Source organism: Cupressus sempervirens, chromosome 7 (genome assembly GCF_028749045.1).
Source record: "Cupressus sempervirens isolate cs-2001-9-10 chromosome 7, ASM2874904v1, whole genome shotgun sequence".
In the NCBI taxonomy this organism is placed as follows: Eukaryota; Viridiplantae; Streptophyta; class Pinopsida; order Cupressales; family Cupressaceae; genus Cupressus; species Cupressus sempervirens.
The window spans coordinates 922,479,953-922,496,709 of record NC_143124.1 but is presented as its reverse complement, the minus strand read 5'-3'; the positions used below and the strand labels follow the sequence as shown (position 1 = coordinate 922,496,709).

Below are 16,757 nucleotides of genomic sequence, written 5' to 3'. Positions count from 1 at the left end.
GCCCCATATCTAACCCTTCCCCCAACTCGGCCCTGTCAATGATCTCATCGACTCCCAAAATCCACCGCAGGTCGATACTCACTATTATGACCCGTCAAATTTCCTCTTTGGTCTCACCAATGAGCAATGCCAAAGCGACAAAGAGTGAAACAATGTCCAGATTGGTCCTCCTCCAGTAGTCGTCCAAATACTTTGGGACAAAATTCTCCATAATGTAGCTTATGAAATCCTGGTCCTCAATGAGGAAAACGTTCTTTAGGTGCTGCACTGAAATTTTCCCTTCATAAGCCTGTGTTTGATTGTCTGACTCCAAGGCAAAATTGGCCTCCATTTTTGAATACTCTAGTCAAATGCTTGCGAAAAATGAGGCCCTTCTCTTGCTTAAAAACACTCCCACGAAGGATTTGGAAGCACACATTTCAAAATCGTCTTGCATGTGGATCTTTGTCACGCGTATTGGATTGCTTGTTCATAAATGTCCTTGATCGGGGGTTAATAATTATAAATCACTCCTTCAAAAGGAGGCAAGTGGATATAATGCCACTAAAAACAAACCATCTCTAATCAAGTTTAAGAAGACCAAAGTCTTCAAAAATTTCATGCTGGTTCCCAAAGGGGGCATTCACTCCCAGGTTGGCCAATTTATCGGCCAACACATTTGCCTCTCTGTAGACATGGGAAACTCTGAAGTCCTCAGACTTCAACAACATGCACTTAATTTGGTTAATGTGCTTGTCCAAATGCCAAGACTCCAATTTGTCTTTTTTAATCCCATTGATGATAATCTCTGAGTCTCCTTCCAAGTGCAATCGCTTGATGCCTACCTTGGCTCCTAACAAAATAGCCTCTTTTGCTACTTCACATTTTGACACGTTATTAGTCCCATCCCTTAATCTTTTCGCAACAAAAGCTATAGAATTGCCTTCATGATCTCGTGCAATTCATCTTTATCCAGAAATGCCTGGGTTACCGCAGGCATCCCCATAAAAATTAATTTTAATCTAGCCTTCCTTTGGTGGCTGCCAAAAACATCTTTCCTTCCTTTGTTGAGGATTAACCCTTGAACGTCTATTAACGAGTCACTATTGGTGACTTTTTTAACAAAAACATTTTTTTAATTAAAAAATCAATAAAAACATGATTTGTTTTAATTACTTTTGTGTTGATTTCTGTGCTAAAGGGCCGCACAACCTTAAGTTAAATGTTTTTGCCTTAGAGGTCAATTGTGGCAGAAAAAACAAATTTTATATGGAAATATGGGTTATTGGGCGCTCTGAAAATAATCGCAAGGTTAGTTTCTGCCCAAATTACCCAGAAAAAAATTCAATCCCAAATCCAACAAATAATAGTGTTAAAAACCTTTGAAATCTGAAACCCTTAGCTTCAAAATTTTTTGTTAACAAATCTAAAGAAAAAAAGAACCCAAGAAATCGCATGAATAGAATAGGAGCATGCAACTCTGATACCATGTAAGAATTGAGGAAAATTCAACTCTATAGCTCCCAAGAATCACCTGCATGTAAACCTGTCACAGATGGAGAGAAGCAAAAAGCTATGGAAGCCAAAATTCCATGATCCACGAAAAATGAGACATTTTGATATGCAAAAGAAATAATGCATTAGAATGTTTAATGTCAAAATTACAAAAGAGATCGAACTTAATATAGGTGATCAAAACCCTAAAAGAAAACCGAGGTTGCATAATATTAATTAATAAAAGAATCAATTATTATATGCCTAAAGTTTAGCTTAACCATTAAAAGAGATACTAAGTGACTTAATAATTAACATGATTTAAATCAACATGATTTAATTAATAAGAAGAACACCTTATTACTCTACATTATTCTCCCAAATTGGTTTCAAGAGTGTTTAATTTTATAAACGACTTTAAGGCTCAAAATGATTTAGTTCAGAGCTTTCAAGGACCTAGATGCAAGTTTTCTAACATAAAATTTGGATTGACTGTTTAATGAGATGTCATACAATTCACCAATGCCTAGTTGGTTTGTGTATTGTTGAAATCAGATTAAAGACGCTTTGGACCTTCTGGCTCTTTCACAAATAGAGTTTGGATTACATCTACTGTTTGCATATCATTCTTATAGATTATTCATATCTGATATAATGAATAAACAATCTCCTAGATTGAACTCAATGCAAATTCAACATAAACCAATTTTCTTTTTGGTATGCATATATATATGAATATATCCTCCTAGTTTTGTTTCTATTAATATGAGATATACATATCTATTTTCATTAGCAAATATACTTAATTGAAATAACTCAAAATCATTAAATCATTATAATCACACTTAACATGAAATAGTAATTAAAAGTTATAAAATGAAATTGTCACAAGGAAAGGATGTAACATGGGGAAATTGATACTTTTGAGTAAGAGAATATGAGCCCACAAGATGACCATTACCGAAAATGTCCTTCAAAAATTTAATGCTTGTAAGAGACCATTTTTTGACCATGCACTTGAAGCAAAGCAAGGGGCTTCTGTTTATGTTTAAGGTTCCACCATATTGACCTATGTCCAAATTTATTATTATTATTTACTTGAGAGAACTTGTTGTTAACCATTTTGCATTTAACTAATTCCCAACCTCTCCATAGGCTATGAAACACCTTTGATCTTTCAGGGGTAATGTCATAACTATTGGCAAGAAGATCACTAAGTGGAAGACCCTTCAATGTTTGGCAACTTTGGTGGAGGAAAAAATAATATTGTTCTTGGCTAAAATCTTCTATAATATCCCACTAGGATATTTTTCTCCAGATTTTTCCGAAAATACGCTAGATTGAGATTCACACGTGTGTGTGCACGCACACGCGCATACATACATACATATTTTATACCCACACAAGTATGAGTATAGACATATATTACTATACTAAGACATGATAGTATTTGCAAGATACATTGAGATCCATCCATATTATGAAGATAATATTTCTTATTTGAGTTTTTATAATGTTTTTAATTTAACTAGTTAGCTCATGGTTGTCCATGGTATATTCTTGCTTGTCTAGCCGTTTACTCTTAGCCATGGTGGTTTAGGACTCATACCTATTTGGCCAATTATAGGTACATCAACCACAAAAATGTATATATCAACAATGAATGAAAATATAGGATTAAAGAAAAATATAGTAGTAACTTATATATATTTTTCTAATAGCTAAGTCTCTTCCATAGATGTAGCTTACAACACTTCCAATTCTACGGTCTCAAATAAGATTTCTTCCTTTTCCGTTTTTCTCATCACTGTTGTTCCTTCTAGTATTCTAAGTAGATGAAGTTTAACTTCCTCAATGTTTGTAATATTGATAAAACCCTCTTTTACTTTGAAAGATGTATGCAACAATTTATTTCATACTTAAGTCTTTTCATATCTTTTTAACATTCATTTAAATATAGATCTAGGAGTCACAATATTATAAATAATACTTACTATGACTAGGTGTTGTTCACCTTGCAAGTCCTAAGCATTCTCGTAATTATTTAATTGTCATCTATCTTGATATGTTGGGTTTGTATGGAATGGGTGCCATGCATTGTGTGAATCTCACGATTCCTTGTTTGGCACACTAATGCTTCACTTCATTTGTCTTATGATAGTTGTAAGAGCTGATTGAAGAGGGGATTACTAAGTGTACGAGGAAGAGCATCTTTTACTAACCAAATATAGTTGTGTAAGAGTTTTTTAAGTATAATTAATCCTCTTACATGAAGTTCTTGGGAGTTACACTTTGTTGGTATAATTAAATAATCACTAATTACACTTACTTAAGCTTACTTAGGATAATGCATTGCATAGTAGTTTATCATTGAGATACCTAGGAGTTTGCGCAACAACTAAGCACATGTCCACCAAAGGTGGATTATCCTCCATTGTGTAATGAAGTATGTGCATGACGAGGATGATAATGTGATGTGCACTAAAGGTGGATTGAGATAACAACTATGACCACCTGGAGTGGAATTCTCCTACACCATGTGCTTACTTGAGGTGCAAACTCCTAGGTGTCTCAATGATGAACTACTATGCACTGCATTATCCTAAGTAAGCGTAATTAGTGAATATTTAATTACACCAACACCCCTCTTAAGTTCAACTTAGGGGAATGCACTTAAAACTCACAATGCAAGATCCACTCCGGCTACTAGATCATTTTAGGTACTCTTGTACAATGATGCAAAGCAATACATCAAATGCAATCTCTCATAAAGTGGAGAAAGAGAGAAAATCTCATGGGAAAAACCCTCCCAAAAACGAGAGATGAAAAAAAAGATGCATGGATGGATGGAGTACTCAAGAACCCCCAAGAACTACATACATCATGTATATAAAAGCAATGATCCCTGCATAGGAGAAAACAAGTTTCCAAGTATGCATCTCTGAAGATTGAAGAGGTCTCTTCATTCACAAATATCCCATCACACCATCAAGATGACCTATGAGATGTGACATGCTAAGTGAGGTTGAAGAGTTGGGAAATCCAATCTCCAAAGAAGGTGAAAGAGTGTAATCAGTGAATATTTAATTACACCATCACCCCTCTTAAGTGCAACTTAGGGGAATGCACTTAAATTCACAATGCAAGATGGGTTCCGACTACTAGGCCATTTTAGGTACCCTTGTACAATGATGCAAAACAGTACATGAAATGCAGTCTCTCATAAAGTGGAGAAAGAGAGAAAACCTCATGGGAAAAACCCTCTCCAAAAAAGAGAGATGAAAAACAAGATGCATGGATGGATGGAGTACTCAAGATCCCCCAAGAACTACATACATCATGTATATACAAGCAATGATCCCCTCATAGGAGAAAAAAAGTCTTCAAGTATGCATCTTTGAAGATTGAAGAGGTCTCTTCAAGCACAAAGATTCCATCACACCAAGAAGCTGAGCTATGAGATGTGACAAACCAAGTGAGGTTGAAGAGTTGGGAATTCCAATCTCCGAAGAAGGTAAAAAAGTAAACCCCCTCAAATGTATTAACCAAATCTGCATTATGAGACTCATTTGAAAGGTCATCCAAGAATTCATCCCACAACAAGATCTAAAACAATATGATTATCCTGCTGAATAGTAGAAGTCATGGATGAAGAAGCAGGAGGTGGAGCAGTAGGATCATCAACATTTGTCTGAAGAACACAATGATGCATGTGTCCAAAGTTCTCCCCACTTACAAAATTCACCATTGGTATAGGGGTGGCTATGTCATGAATATCATCATCATCATCTACAAAATGTGAAAAAGAATACAAGCATGATGCATGATCAACAACTCCCATAGCTATGGCATCTCTAGTCTCCATGTCCCAAGTGTAGACATGATCAAGAGTGAATTCAACAATTTTACCTTGTGCCCCATGAGTAATTTGGTAAATGGAAAGGAGATTAGTGGTCAAGGATGGTACACAAAGAACGGTACACAAAGAACATCATTAAATGCCTGCTCTCCCATTGGAATAGAACCTTTCCCATAAACCTTCATGTATGTGTTGTTACCCATCAATATATGTGGAGAATGACAAGGCTCAAGAGAAGAAAACATATCCATAGAAGATGTCATATGATGTGATGCACCTGAATCAAGAAGCCATTTACCTTGCTTATGTTATATGGAAACAATGAGTGCTTGTCCTCAAATGAGCCGAGACATATTTCACTACCCATCTTGAGCTGAGACATATTTCACTACCCATGTAGTGTTGTCCCATCTTGAGTTGAGAGATATTTCACTACCTATGTAATTAGTGTCTCATCTCAGAACTGATGCATAGAGGTGGCAATTGCGCACATAATTCAAATTAGACCCACAAAACATGAGAAGTGGATCAAAATAGCACCCAATCCCACTTTTTATGCGATGACTTGCTTTGGAAATGATGCTAGGCTAAAACCACATCATTTTGAGCCCCTCCTAAGAGGTAACATATGGGTTAATGGAAACCAAATAGGCCCAAGCTATGTAACATGTGGATCTGGGCACAATCTTAGGGCAACTGGGCCCTCCCAATATGGGAAACATGTGGGCCTACATGGTTTTAACTTGAACTTGATTCAGGTGGGGACCCAAATGTAAGAAATGTGTGGCCTGTTTGGGGTGCATTCTTGATAAACTCTAGGACAAAATTTGAGAGAAGGATGCAATCAAAGTGCAATATTGACACTATATTCAAGGTTGTCGAAAAGATATTGGAGTGTTATTAAGTGCAGATCTGGGCACTAAATTGGATGCAAAAGTTGTTTATTGAAGTGAAAGGGAATTAAATGCAATTTATTTTAGCTATGATTTAGTGGGCACAAACACCGTTGCAAAGCCTTTGTCAATTCAAATCTTGCATCAAGTTTAGCAATAAAGGCTTTGTATTTAATGATTATTTGTAATTGAGAAGAGGGACTGAATTAAATGGCTTAGCAGGGAATTAAATTCTCAATGCAACAGTCATCTAATGGCAAATTTGCAAGCCTCTTCTATATAAATCAAATTGCTCAATGATGTGGAAAGCAATTTCATTGCAAACAAAGGCAAATTAGAAGCTAAATTTCTAATTGCAGGTGGTAAGTGGGGATTTTTGCGATCAACACCTACAGCAGGGGTCTGATCCACTTTTTATGCACATTTGCAATAAAGTGCAACATTGAAACACATTTTAATCTTTCAACATTCAGCTACAGGCAACCTTCGTCAAGGAGACTTCATTCCAGAGCATTCAAATTCTGATTTTGAAGTCTGAGACTCTTCGAACAGAAAATTTAACTTTGTTGCAGGTATGGTAACTGTTATAATTCCACACAAATTGCATCCTAGTTCAGGCCTAAGGGCTTCATGACTTTGTATAATGTAGCTAAGTGGAAGAAGTAATGTTCTGCTTATATAGGTGAGGTGAGCTATTATGAATATAGGCTTGGAGGCATGCCAAGTATCCCCATGGAAATGATTGGTGGAATTGAGTCCAGATTCATTTGAATGTCCTTATTTGGTTGTAGATTTGACTTTTTTCATCAGTCCAAGAAGGCAATGTAATATTCTAATTGGTCCACATGGTGGTGCTTAATTTTGATGGAGTGAGCATTTAATGCTTTTAGTGGGTATTTAGGGGAAACCTAATTGGGGGTTGTAGGATTTAATCTGGGCCATTGATTCTAGTTTAATCTTTGCCATTCATTGTATTTGAGCTCTCTATATAAGGACTGCTCCTCTCATTTGTTAAGGGAGATGTTCGTGAATTGTTGGAAGAATAATGCCAAATTTGCTCTATTTATCATTCTTGTGTTTTGCATGGTGATAGATGTGATCAAGTTTGTGTTATTGCATGGTTACCTTCATCCTCATTTAGAATAGATTTCATTTCATAGTTGTTTTCCAGGTTGAGATAAATATAATAGAGTTTGATTCAAGTGATTTAGTTTAGTTCAATGAAATTAGTCGTGCATGTTCACTTGCATGACTCGAACAAATCTGGTGCACTAGCTTCTTACGGATTGTAAGAGTGCCTTGTGTGGTAAGCTGATGAATATTAATACTTAACTTCAATAAGCATTGAGTCTTTAATTTGCATCCATTTGATGGGATTGAAAGGAGATGCCAATTTAAAAACCAAAAGAGTACACTGTAGAAGCTTGCACTAGGTGAGTTGAGTTGCTGATTAAGCTCCATCTAGTAGAGTCCAAGCCATTCACAACTCCTTGCATTGAAGCCTAGGAATAGAGTCAGTAGTCAAGTTTAAGTACGTTAAATAATAAAACGACAAGTGTTGAAAACAAAACAAACAATATTTTCGTTGCACATTGTGAAGCCATATCTTTAGGAGTGCATTGTCAAATCCTGAGAAACAGCATAAGTGCCCAAGTGTTTACTAGCATTTAACATCATTTCACCAAGCAAGTATCCTTGATTAATGGAACCTTGAAGTTATCACACGATCTTAAATTGCAAACTTAGCACGAGGGATGACTTTATTCAAGAGGGGATTGGGTATTTAATGCTTCACTGCGACACTGAGTATTCAATTCTGCATGTTTTAGTGGAATAAAACTCACATCAACACTATGTTGCTATATTGATTCCAGAATCAAAGTGAAGATATTCATTGGAATCAGTTAATTCGACATTGTATTCTAACCCTCTTCGTGAGACTAATATAGTCAGTGTGCTTTAGTTTTTGAGTGTTTCTTATAAGGGTTTTACTAGGGTATATATTGTATTCTCGTGGATTTTACTTCATTGAAATTTGTATAGATTTGTTCTTTCCTGCATTGTTCCATACATAGGATAATTGTGGAACTAGTCTGGCATTTTTTCAATACTGTTGCCTCTCTTGAAATTGTGAAGGCATAGCTTATTTGACATTTAATTTTCAAATCGATGCCTTTGGTTCAGTTCTAGAATGGGTATCCTTCCCCCCTCAAGTTTATATCTATTTGTGACATAGGACATATCTTCCTGAATCCTTCTTACCATATTTAGTTAGTCATGCTTATAATATTATACATATTCACAGAAAAAGAATGGTGGATATAAAATCAGAGTCCTAAAGTTAATACAGGGCTATTGCTTGGATTGGAAAACATGGAAATAGAAACAAGCTGCTAGGTGGCAACTGCAGTGGGCGGACGGGGGGGAGGAGGGTTTCAGTCCCCCAATTGACCCCATACATCAGCAGGTTCTGGGTTATCTCAGTTTCTTAGGATTTTGCTGTGCTCTCGGAATATAGCCTGTCTGCTTGTTTGTTAAGCATCTTGATGGCAAGATATTTTCATACAATGTTTTTTAAAGTTTCCGGAAGGCTGATTGTATACATATGAAATCCGTGCTAGATGCTCATGACGGACTCTAACTGAACTAAGATGGATTAAATTCCAACAGTTAAACCTGTGGTCATGATTTAAAGATGATAGATTGTATCTTCAACAGTTTTAAATCCATAGAACAAATTTATTAACAGTATAGCTTCTATTTGAGTATCTCAGTTTCTTAGGATTTCTCTGTGCTCTTGTAATATAGCCTGTCTGCTTGTTTGCTAACCATCTTGAATGCCAAGATATTTTCATACAATCCATGTTTGCACAAGACTCTCTATGAAATCTGTGGTAGATGATCACGATGGGTTCCAGCCCAATGAAGCTGGATTTAATTCCAATAGCCATACTTTAATCTTATTGGATCCAGATGATAGTTTGCTATCTTCAACAGTTTTGCATCTGTAGGATGTTTCTTATCATGCGAGAAATAAAAGAATAGCTTTGCTCTCATGAATACCTGCTTTTCTATTATTTCAAGCACCGTGTTTCATGAACCATGTTTTCTCACAATTATATATTCCTTTTAATAAATGCTGTATGCAGTCGCTAACCATGCTAGTAAAATGTCTGAAGTTTCTTTCAGTTTAAAAAATTTGTCTCTACTCTTACAAAAATTTCTTCTCAACTATAAAATTTCAAGTGCCTTTGTCCTCCTTTTAATTGCTGTCAAGTTTGAGAGCAAATAATAGACAAGCAGGTCACCTTTTTTTATTTTGACTATAGGCAATGCTATTTGTCTTTGAAGATAGTCACATCATATTAATAGTACTATTTTGTCCAGTCACCGAATGTTGGAATTATCCCTGTCCATGTATAACAGTGGTACTTTTACATTAATGCTGTATTAATTTGCAGAGTGATATATTAATGAAATCCTTCACTATCATTGCTTGTTGAATTTAAGATCACTGTATGTCTCCAATTGTTTGATTGCTGGAACCATTACTCCTTATAACTGTTCATAAACTAAATTGGTGTGCTTATAAAGCAATATATATCTCCTTAATTTGAACCCTTCCTCTTATGCAGTCTAACATTGATTTGGCATTTAATATTTCTCTTGATATCAACGACGAAGTATCGTACTATGAACTCTCAATTGATTTATTTTTGTATATTTCTTGCATTAAATATATACATACGGCCAACACTCCCCCAAAAAAAAATATTAAGTATTTCTTTTATTTGTAACATTTGTTTTTCGGATTAACAGAGCAAAATTTTAATTTTAACTCAAAGCTTAATGTAGTGTGCTACTAACTTACTAAGCTCATTCTTCACCTCATGTAGTTTATAAATGAATTCGAATTTGGCTTCCCATAACTCTCCTGAGTTTACATTGTAGTTTTGCATTATAATTGGCATTGAGAAATTTGTTACATAAAGTATTATTTGATTGATCAGGGAAATATAGATATTGGTGTGCACGAGCTTATTCCATTTTAGTTTAAGGAGTGCTAGAATTTTCCCATTTCATCCCTTAGTACTTCTCTTCTTATTTTCCAGGACTACGGCAGAGTTTGTGATCCCTTATAGAAAGTATGTTAAAAGTATCAACCAACCGCTGTCTGCTGGAATGAGGTTCAAGTTAAGATTTGAAGGTGAAGATACAGCTGAAAGAAGGTCAAACATAATTTGTGTGTGATTCATATCCTAAATATTCTTTTGAATGCAGATGTTGCAGTGAAGTTTCAGTTATTTAACTCAATGAAAACAAATCTTATAGGTACAGTGGCACAATCACTGGAGTAGGGGTCATTGATGACATCAGATGGCCTGGCTCAAAATGGAGATCCATTCAGGTACTTCAAAATTTAATGTATGTAGTCCACAACCATTAATTTATTCAATGTGATCGTGATGTGTGCAAATTAAAACCAGAAATATAAATAAGGAGTAGTTCTCTGATCTCTAGAGGAATTATTTGTGGATTTTCTTCTGATCTCTTCCTTGAGCAAATTCATATGATATTTTTTGAAGTTTTGAGTGCAAAGTAGTTTCCTTTGGTTGTTGTTAAATTTGTAATCATCCATGAATCAGGTGTAGAACAAAATTAAATGATGCACTTCCTCATCTAATATTATGCCAATTGAAATTAGCTTACTTACCCCATGTTCCAATGCGGTTGTTTAAGTATATTTTGTGCTTCAATTTTAACAGTTGAGTGTTTCAATGGAAATTTAGAAAGTGTGAGAAAAGGATAATTTGGAATCTTTTACTATTTTAGTGGAGCGGCTTTTATTTAGGAATTCAAAAGCGGCGCGGGGTGGTGGGGGGGGGAGGGGTGCTGGAAATAAGCGGTGACTGCATATTGCCTAAACACCATGTGGCTGCACAAATGTTTGCCCCTCTTTTTTTTAAGATTTCATTTCTATTGTAGTTTCTTTCTCAAATTTTAAGTGTACAAATTATTATTAAATTTAGTAATACAAATATATCAAGTTTTCTGCTTTAAAATAAGCACAAAATACATAATTCGTGGGGCCATTAGTTCCACAAATATTGCCTCAAATAGTTGAGCAGCCACTAGTAGCCAAAATAAGCTAAGCAGTGGCATGAGAGCATGCCCTTAGTTTTAAACTAAATGAATTGAGCATTGTTGTTGGATACTTGTCCTTTGTGTGTATACATGTATATGTGTTGTAGATACTTGATATTGATATGATACTTTTTGATATGGCATGGACACTATATCTAGACATATCCATAAAAAAACCTTATATTTGAGATTTATTTAATTCACCTGTATACAACACAAGACTATTTGGTGATGTATCTAATTTAGGGTTCATGTGGAATGTCCAAAACTTCCAAGATCAAGATCGTTCACACATTTTTTAAATCACGAGAGACAACCATTATAAGAAAAAATTGCAAGCTTACATTATAAAACCCAAAATATATGTAAATAAATATTTTAAATGCTGCATCCATTTTTGAAAAAAAAACAAAAAATTTAAATGCTGTTCTATCAAGATATATAGATATTGAATATATGCATATTGAGTGTAGAGTGGTAATATCACTCAAGTTCACAGATACAAAATAGCACAATTGATATACATATGCATAGAACATAGAATGTACCAGTAATACCACAATCCAGTAGGGCAAGGAAATGATTTCTTTATTAATACTAGAAAACCCACGCTAGTACATTGACAATCATCCAAGTACTTATAGAAGGGTCCATTGGTTGGAAACCAACCGACGCACTCCCTCACCTCCTAACTACCCAACCCGACTAGCTTAGCAAGTGCTAAACACAATAGTTACTTTATTCCGACTACATCTATCCCCTCCAAAAAAAGAAGTCATCTTCCAGACGACTGCTGAACATGAAAACAACAACAAAAAAGAACTTTGACTGCAAGAAGAGGGATGAGAGGACATCCCTGTGTGCAGATTTGCTTTCTCTATCTTCCAGGCTTCCTCGATGGCCACTTTTTCTGCTTCCCATTGATGAGAGGTGGTAGCCATAACCTGCCATTGCTCTCGCTGCCCTTTGCCATCTCCCTTATCTCTTCCTTTGCTTTCAGTGCCATCTCCCTTATCTCTTCTTCAATTGCTTGTATGTGCCAGCTGTACGACCCTGAACTTCCTCCTATCTGGGAATTGATAAGTACGGCTGCTTGTACTGTAGTTGACTCTACATGTACATATGTTATATCTGCCTTCCGTACTGATTTTGCCAACTGTCTCTGCCGTATGGATGTCACAGACTACCCATGTCGTACGACTTGTGGCTGCAGTACGAAATTCTTTAGTATGGAAGTTTGCCGTACAGAAATTTATCGTACGGTTTGCCACAGTACATAATTATGTCGTACGGTCTCTCCTCTGGAATGATGCCATACATAAGGATGCTGGAAGTGATGTTTCCATATGAGATGTTGCCGTACGGGATGATGTTGCCGTACTGGAAGTTGCCTTGCAGGATGTTGCTGTATGGTGTTGTCAAATGAAATTTGGAACTGCCAATGCTGTACGCTTGGTCCGTACGGTGGTTTGCCTGTTGGTCTGCCGTACAGTGGTCCTCTTTGTGCTACTCGACCGTACAAGTTCTTCTCGGATGACTGTACAAGTTCTCCGATGACGAGGTGTGGTCCTCTCTGTACAACTATTTTCCTGACTACTTCGTCCACCCTTCCCTCCTGTTGTACAACTGTCCGTACGACCACCCTTTCCTCTCCTATGGTGGCCATCACTTCGACTGCCTTTGCACTTTCCTGTTTGTCACTTCCTTCCCGGTAATTCCTTCTTTGTCACTCCGAGTAATTTTTTGGGTAATCTTTTGTGATTCCGTATCTTTATAAGGACTTGGTTCAGTTTTTTCTCTTTTTGCTTTTCATCCTTTTTCCTCTCTTATATTTATAAAATAGCTACTTGCCAATTTATTCCATCTCTCATATGCTTTTAACTTAGACCCATTTACGAGGTCTCGACCCATTTACAAGGTCTCTGATAGGTTTGTTATCCCAAGTAGATAACTTTACTGCCCCATTCTCTTTATGCTTCGTGTACTCCTTCGGGTCCCTTCCTTCTGACTGAGTCTTGTACTTGTAACATATTACATTCTACGTGGGAAACTTCATAGTCTCCCATTTGCTAGTGGAATAATCCATTAAGGGAATTTGTGTTGTCGTCTGAGCATTCCCCTAGTCTGAGCACCCCTTCCTCATCTAGTTCCATCCCTTCATAGTTTTCTCCTTCAGAATCTGATGCCAAGTCCTGACTTACTGACTGGTTCTTGAGATCTATAGTGTACTTCCTTCTGATTCAATAAAGAGGGTGTTTCGTTTCCAGTTGTGATTGGCCTTTGCTACTACTAGCCATTCTCTCCCTAATAAAGCATCATATCCTTTCTTCTCTAAGGTAATAACCACAAAGTCAAACAAATTGTTGGGTTCCTATTATTACCTTTTGCTCTATCAAGGTGCCAGTCGGTTTGATGCCATGCTGATTTGCTCCTACGAGCTAGAATTTGGGCGGCCACAAGGTAGGTTTCCCAATAGCCTTCCAAGTATCTTCTGATAGAACATTCACCTTGGTGCCTCCATCAATTATTGTGTTTCAGAGTTTGTACCCCATGATCTCCATCTCTACCACTGCTGGCGCTCTCCCTAGACCTATTGTAAATAAGGTGTTTTCTTCCTTTTCGACTAAAGTTTCTTCTTTTCCTACCCGCTCTACTGCTTTTGGTTCCACTTGTTCTACTGTTTCTGGTTCCCCTTGGGGATCCTGTTGAGTTGGCAGCGTTCCTTGTGTCAATGCGACTTGTAACTGGGGTAGTGTATCTAATACTTTTCTCATGATGTTAGGTATGCCCTTGTCCCTACAGGTCTTGGCTGGCTTAGCTGTTGTTTCCCCTCTCAACTCATGTTGGATGTTCTGCTTTGCCTCCTCAAATCTTTCTTTTTCCATGGTCACCTTCGGGTACATGGCTTTCTTGGCTTGCATCCTTGTTATTGCAAGTACCTCACTTTCTGATCCTGTAATATCCAACATGTTCACACCTTTTTGGCTTGGGTTATTCGCATCCTCATGGTTGCTAGGCCCACACCATTTGCAGAGCATTCCTCCATTCTGTCCCCCTCCGTTTTGACATTCTCGAGCAAAATGGCCCCATTCGTTGCATCTTCGGCATTGGATCATAGGCCATCCTGGAGAATCATATTGGATTGCCCGTCAGGGTGTGTTCGCGTTGCTATTGTTATTACTACTATTGGCATTGCCTCTTCAGTTATTCCTGTACCCCCCTGGTGAAGCTTCTGTATTATTGTTCTTTGGGGGAGTTACTGGTGGTGTAGATTGTTCTCTAGTAAACAGTATCTGGGTGTTCCTTGTTTTTAGGTTATAAGGGCAGTCTTTGATTGCATGACCCCCTATTTGGCAAATCTCGCAAAACATCTTTCTTGGGCATGCTCCTTTGGTATGACCCTCTTTTTCGCAGTCTGTACACTATAGGTCTTTACCTTCCTTCTTCTCATCCTTAGTTTGGCTACTTCCTTCATTAGCCGTTTGAGGTCCTTCCTCAAGGCTTGGATCGTTTTCGACTCTTCCTCACTCTCCTCCGAACTCTCACTAGAACTTCCGTGCCGTCTACTCTTTGAGGTTTTAATTTCACTTTCAATGTCCATGGCACGTGTACAAGCATCTCCAAAAGTGGATGGTGGGACTATCTTCCTTTTTTTTTTTTAAGGACGGGGTGAGTTCTTCAATAAACCATCTTTTCTTTAACCTGTCCATAGGCTTATTGTCCAATTTGCTGATGAGTTCCTTCAGTCGCCTGGTATAAGCCTTCATCGATTCCTTCTTGTCTTGCCTGGTGTTATAGATTTCTGTGACAATTTCATCATCATCTCTTAACAATTTGAATTCCTCCTCAAATGTTCGACGTAGGTTATCCCAATTGTTCTTCTTACCAGCATCCAAGTCTGCATACCAATCTATGGTGATCTTGCTGAATGTGGCAAGAAATGCCTTCAACCATTCATTACTATCATTCTCCCTGTTCGCTTGCCATATAGTTATATAGGTTTATCTAATCCATCCCCTGTAAATTTAGGCAATTTTTGTTTATCTAATGCCATTCTCTTTCCTTGTTGCCTCCTTCCCAATGGAACCCCTCCTCCCGAGGGAACACCACCACCGGATGGAACCTCACTTCTTGATGGAACACCACTTCCCGATGGAACACCACTTCCCACTGGAACTCCACTTCCCGATAGAACTTTACTTCCCGACGGAACACCACTTCCTGATGGAACTGCACTTCCTGATGGAACACTACTTTCGGATGGAACCCCACTTCCCGATGGAACACCACTTCTTGATGGAACTTTACTTCCCGATGGGACACCACTTCCCGATGGAACACCACTTCCCGATGGAACAGACTCTTGACTCTTTATCTCCTCTTGATGGAATTCTTGTCATGCAGGGGTTTTTGGGTCTCTGCATCCGAACTGCCTTCTTGGTGTTTATGAAATAACCAAATTGGCTAGTTCCTCAATGGTATGTTTAGTCCAACCTTCTTGACTTCAATGGGAATCCCCTTGTGTTCTCAAGTTACGGTGTCTCTCTTCTTGCTTTTGGAGACATAAGGTTCTTAGGACGACTTCCTCCTCAGTTTCATCCTGTGGTATTTATTTGGAATTAGGGGCATGAAGTAATTCCGTGCCTATCTTGCTTTCTTGAGTTATTGGGTTCCTCTAATTTGTGATCTCGTGTCCTCTCGATAAATTGTTGAACTTGTTGCCTTCTTCGTTCCCTCTTGATCTGTGCTCTTTCGTCCTTAGTATGTACCAAGTTCCTTGCTAAAAGCCGAGGAATTTGTTCTAGGAGATTATGCATTGCCGGTGGCACAAAGAGTTCGTTGCGTACCGTGCTCTTAGGAATCGTCCTCTCATGGGCTTCCCTTTGCATGTATTGTTCGACTACAACTTCCCACGTTGTCACCAGGTTGCATGTCAACTGATCCTCCCTAGTTATTTCCTCCTCTCCATCGCTGTTAGTAATTTGGATGCAAGGTATGAATGGTCTTCCCATTAGCTCATCTTGTTTGGTAAAATACCTCTAGATCTGAACTTAGGCAACAACGCCAAAAATGTAGAGTGGTAATATCACTCAAGTTCACAGATACAAAATAACACAATTGATATACACATGCATAGAACATAGAATGTACCAGTAATACCACAATCTAGTAGGCAAGGAAATGATTTCTTTATTAATACTAGAAAACCCATCCAAGTACTTATAGAAGGTTTCGTTGGTTGGAAACCAATTGACGCACTCCCTCATCGCCTAACTACCCAGCCTGACTAGCTTAACAAGTGCTAAACACAATAGTTACTTTATTCTGACTACATTGAGTTGCACAAAAAACTGTGTGGCATCAGATAAAGATGTGATGAAATTTCA

The 16,757-nt window shown here is 37.5% G+C and overlaps 1 protein-coding gene across 1 annotated transcript in view; it reads left to right on the top strand.

Moving 5' to 3' along the window:
- The window catches only part of LOC149550560 (auxin response factor 4-like), a 110,685-nt gene that overhangs the window by 40,775 nt on the left and 53,153 nt on the right, over positions 1–16,757 (top strand). Inside the window, exons 8-9 of the mRNA XM_089793551.1 lie at positions 10,338–10,454; positions 10,558–10,633. Coding sequence (XP_089649677.1) covers positions 10,338–10,454; positions 10,558–10,633 — 193 coding nt within the window. The remainder of the gene's footprint in view (positions 1–10,337; positions 10,455–10,557; positions 10,634–16,757) is intronic.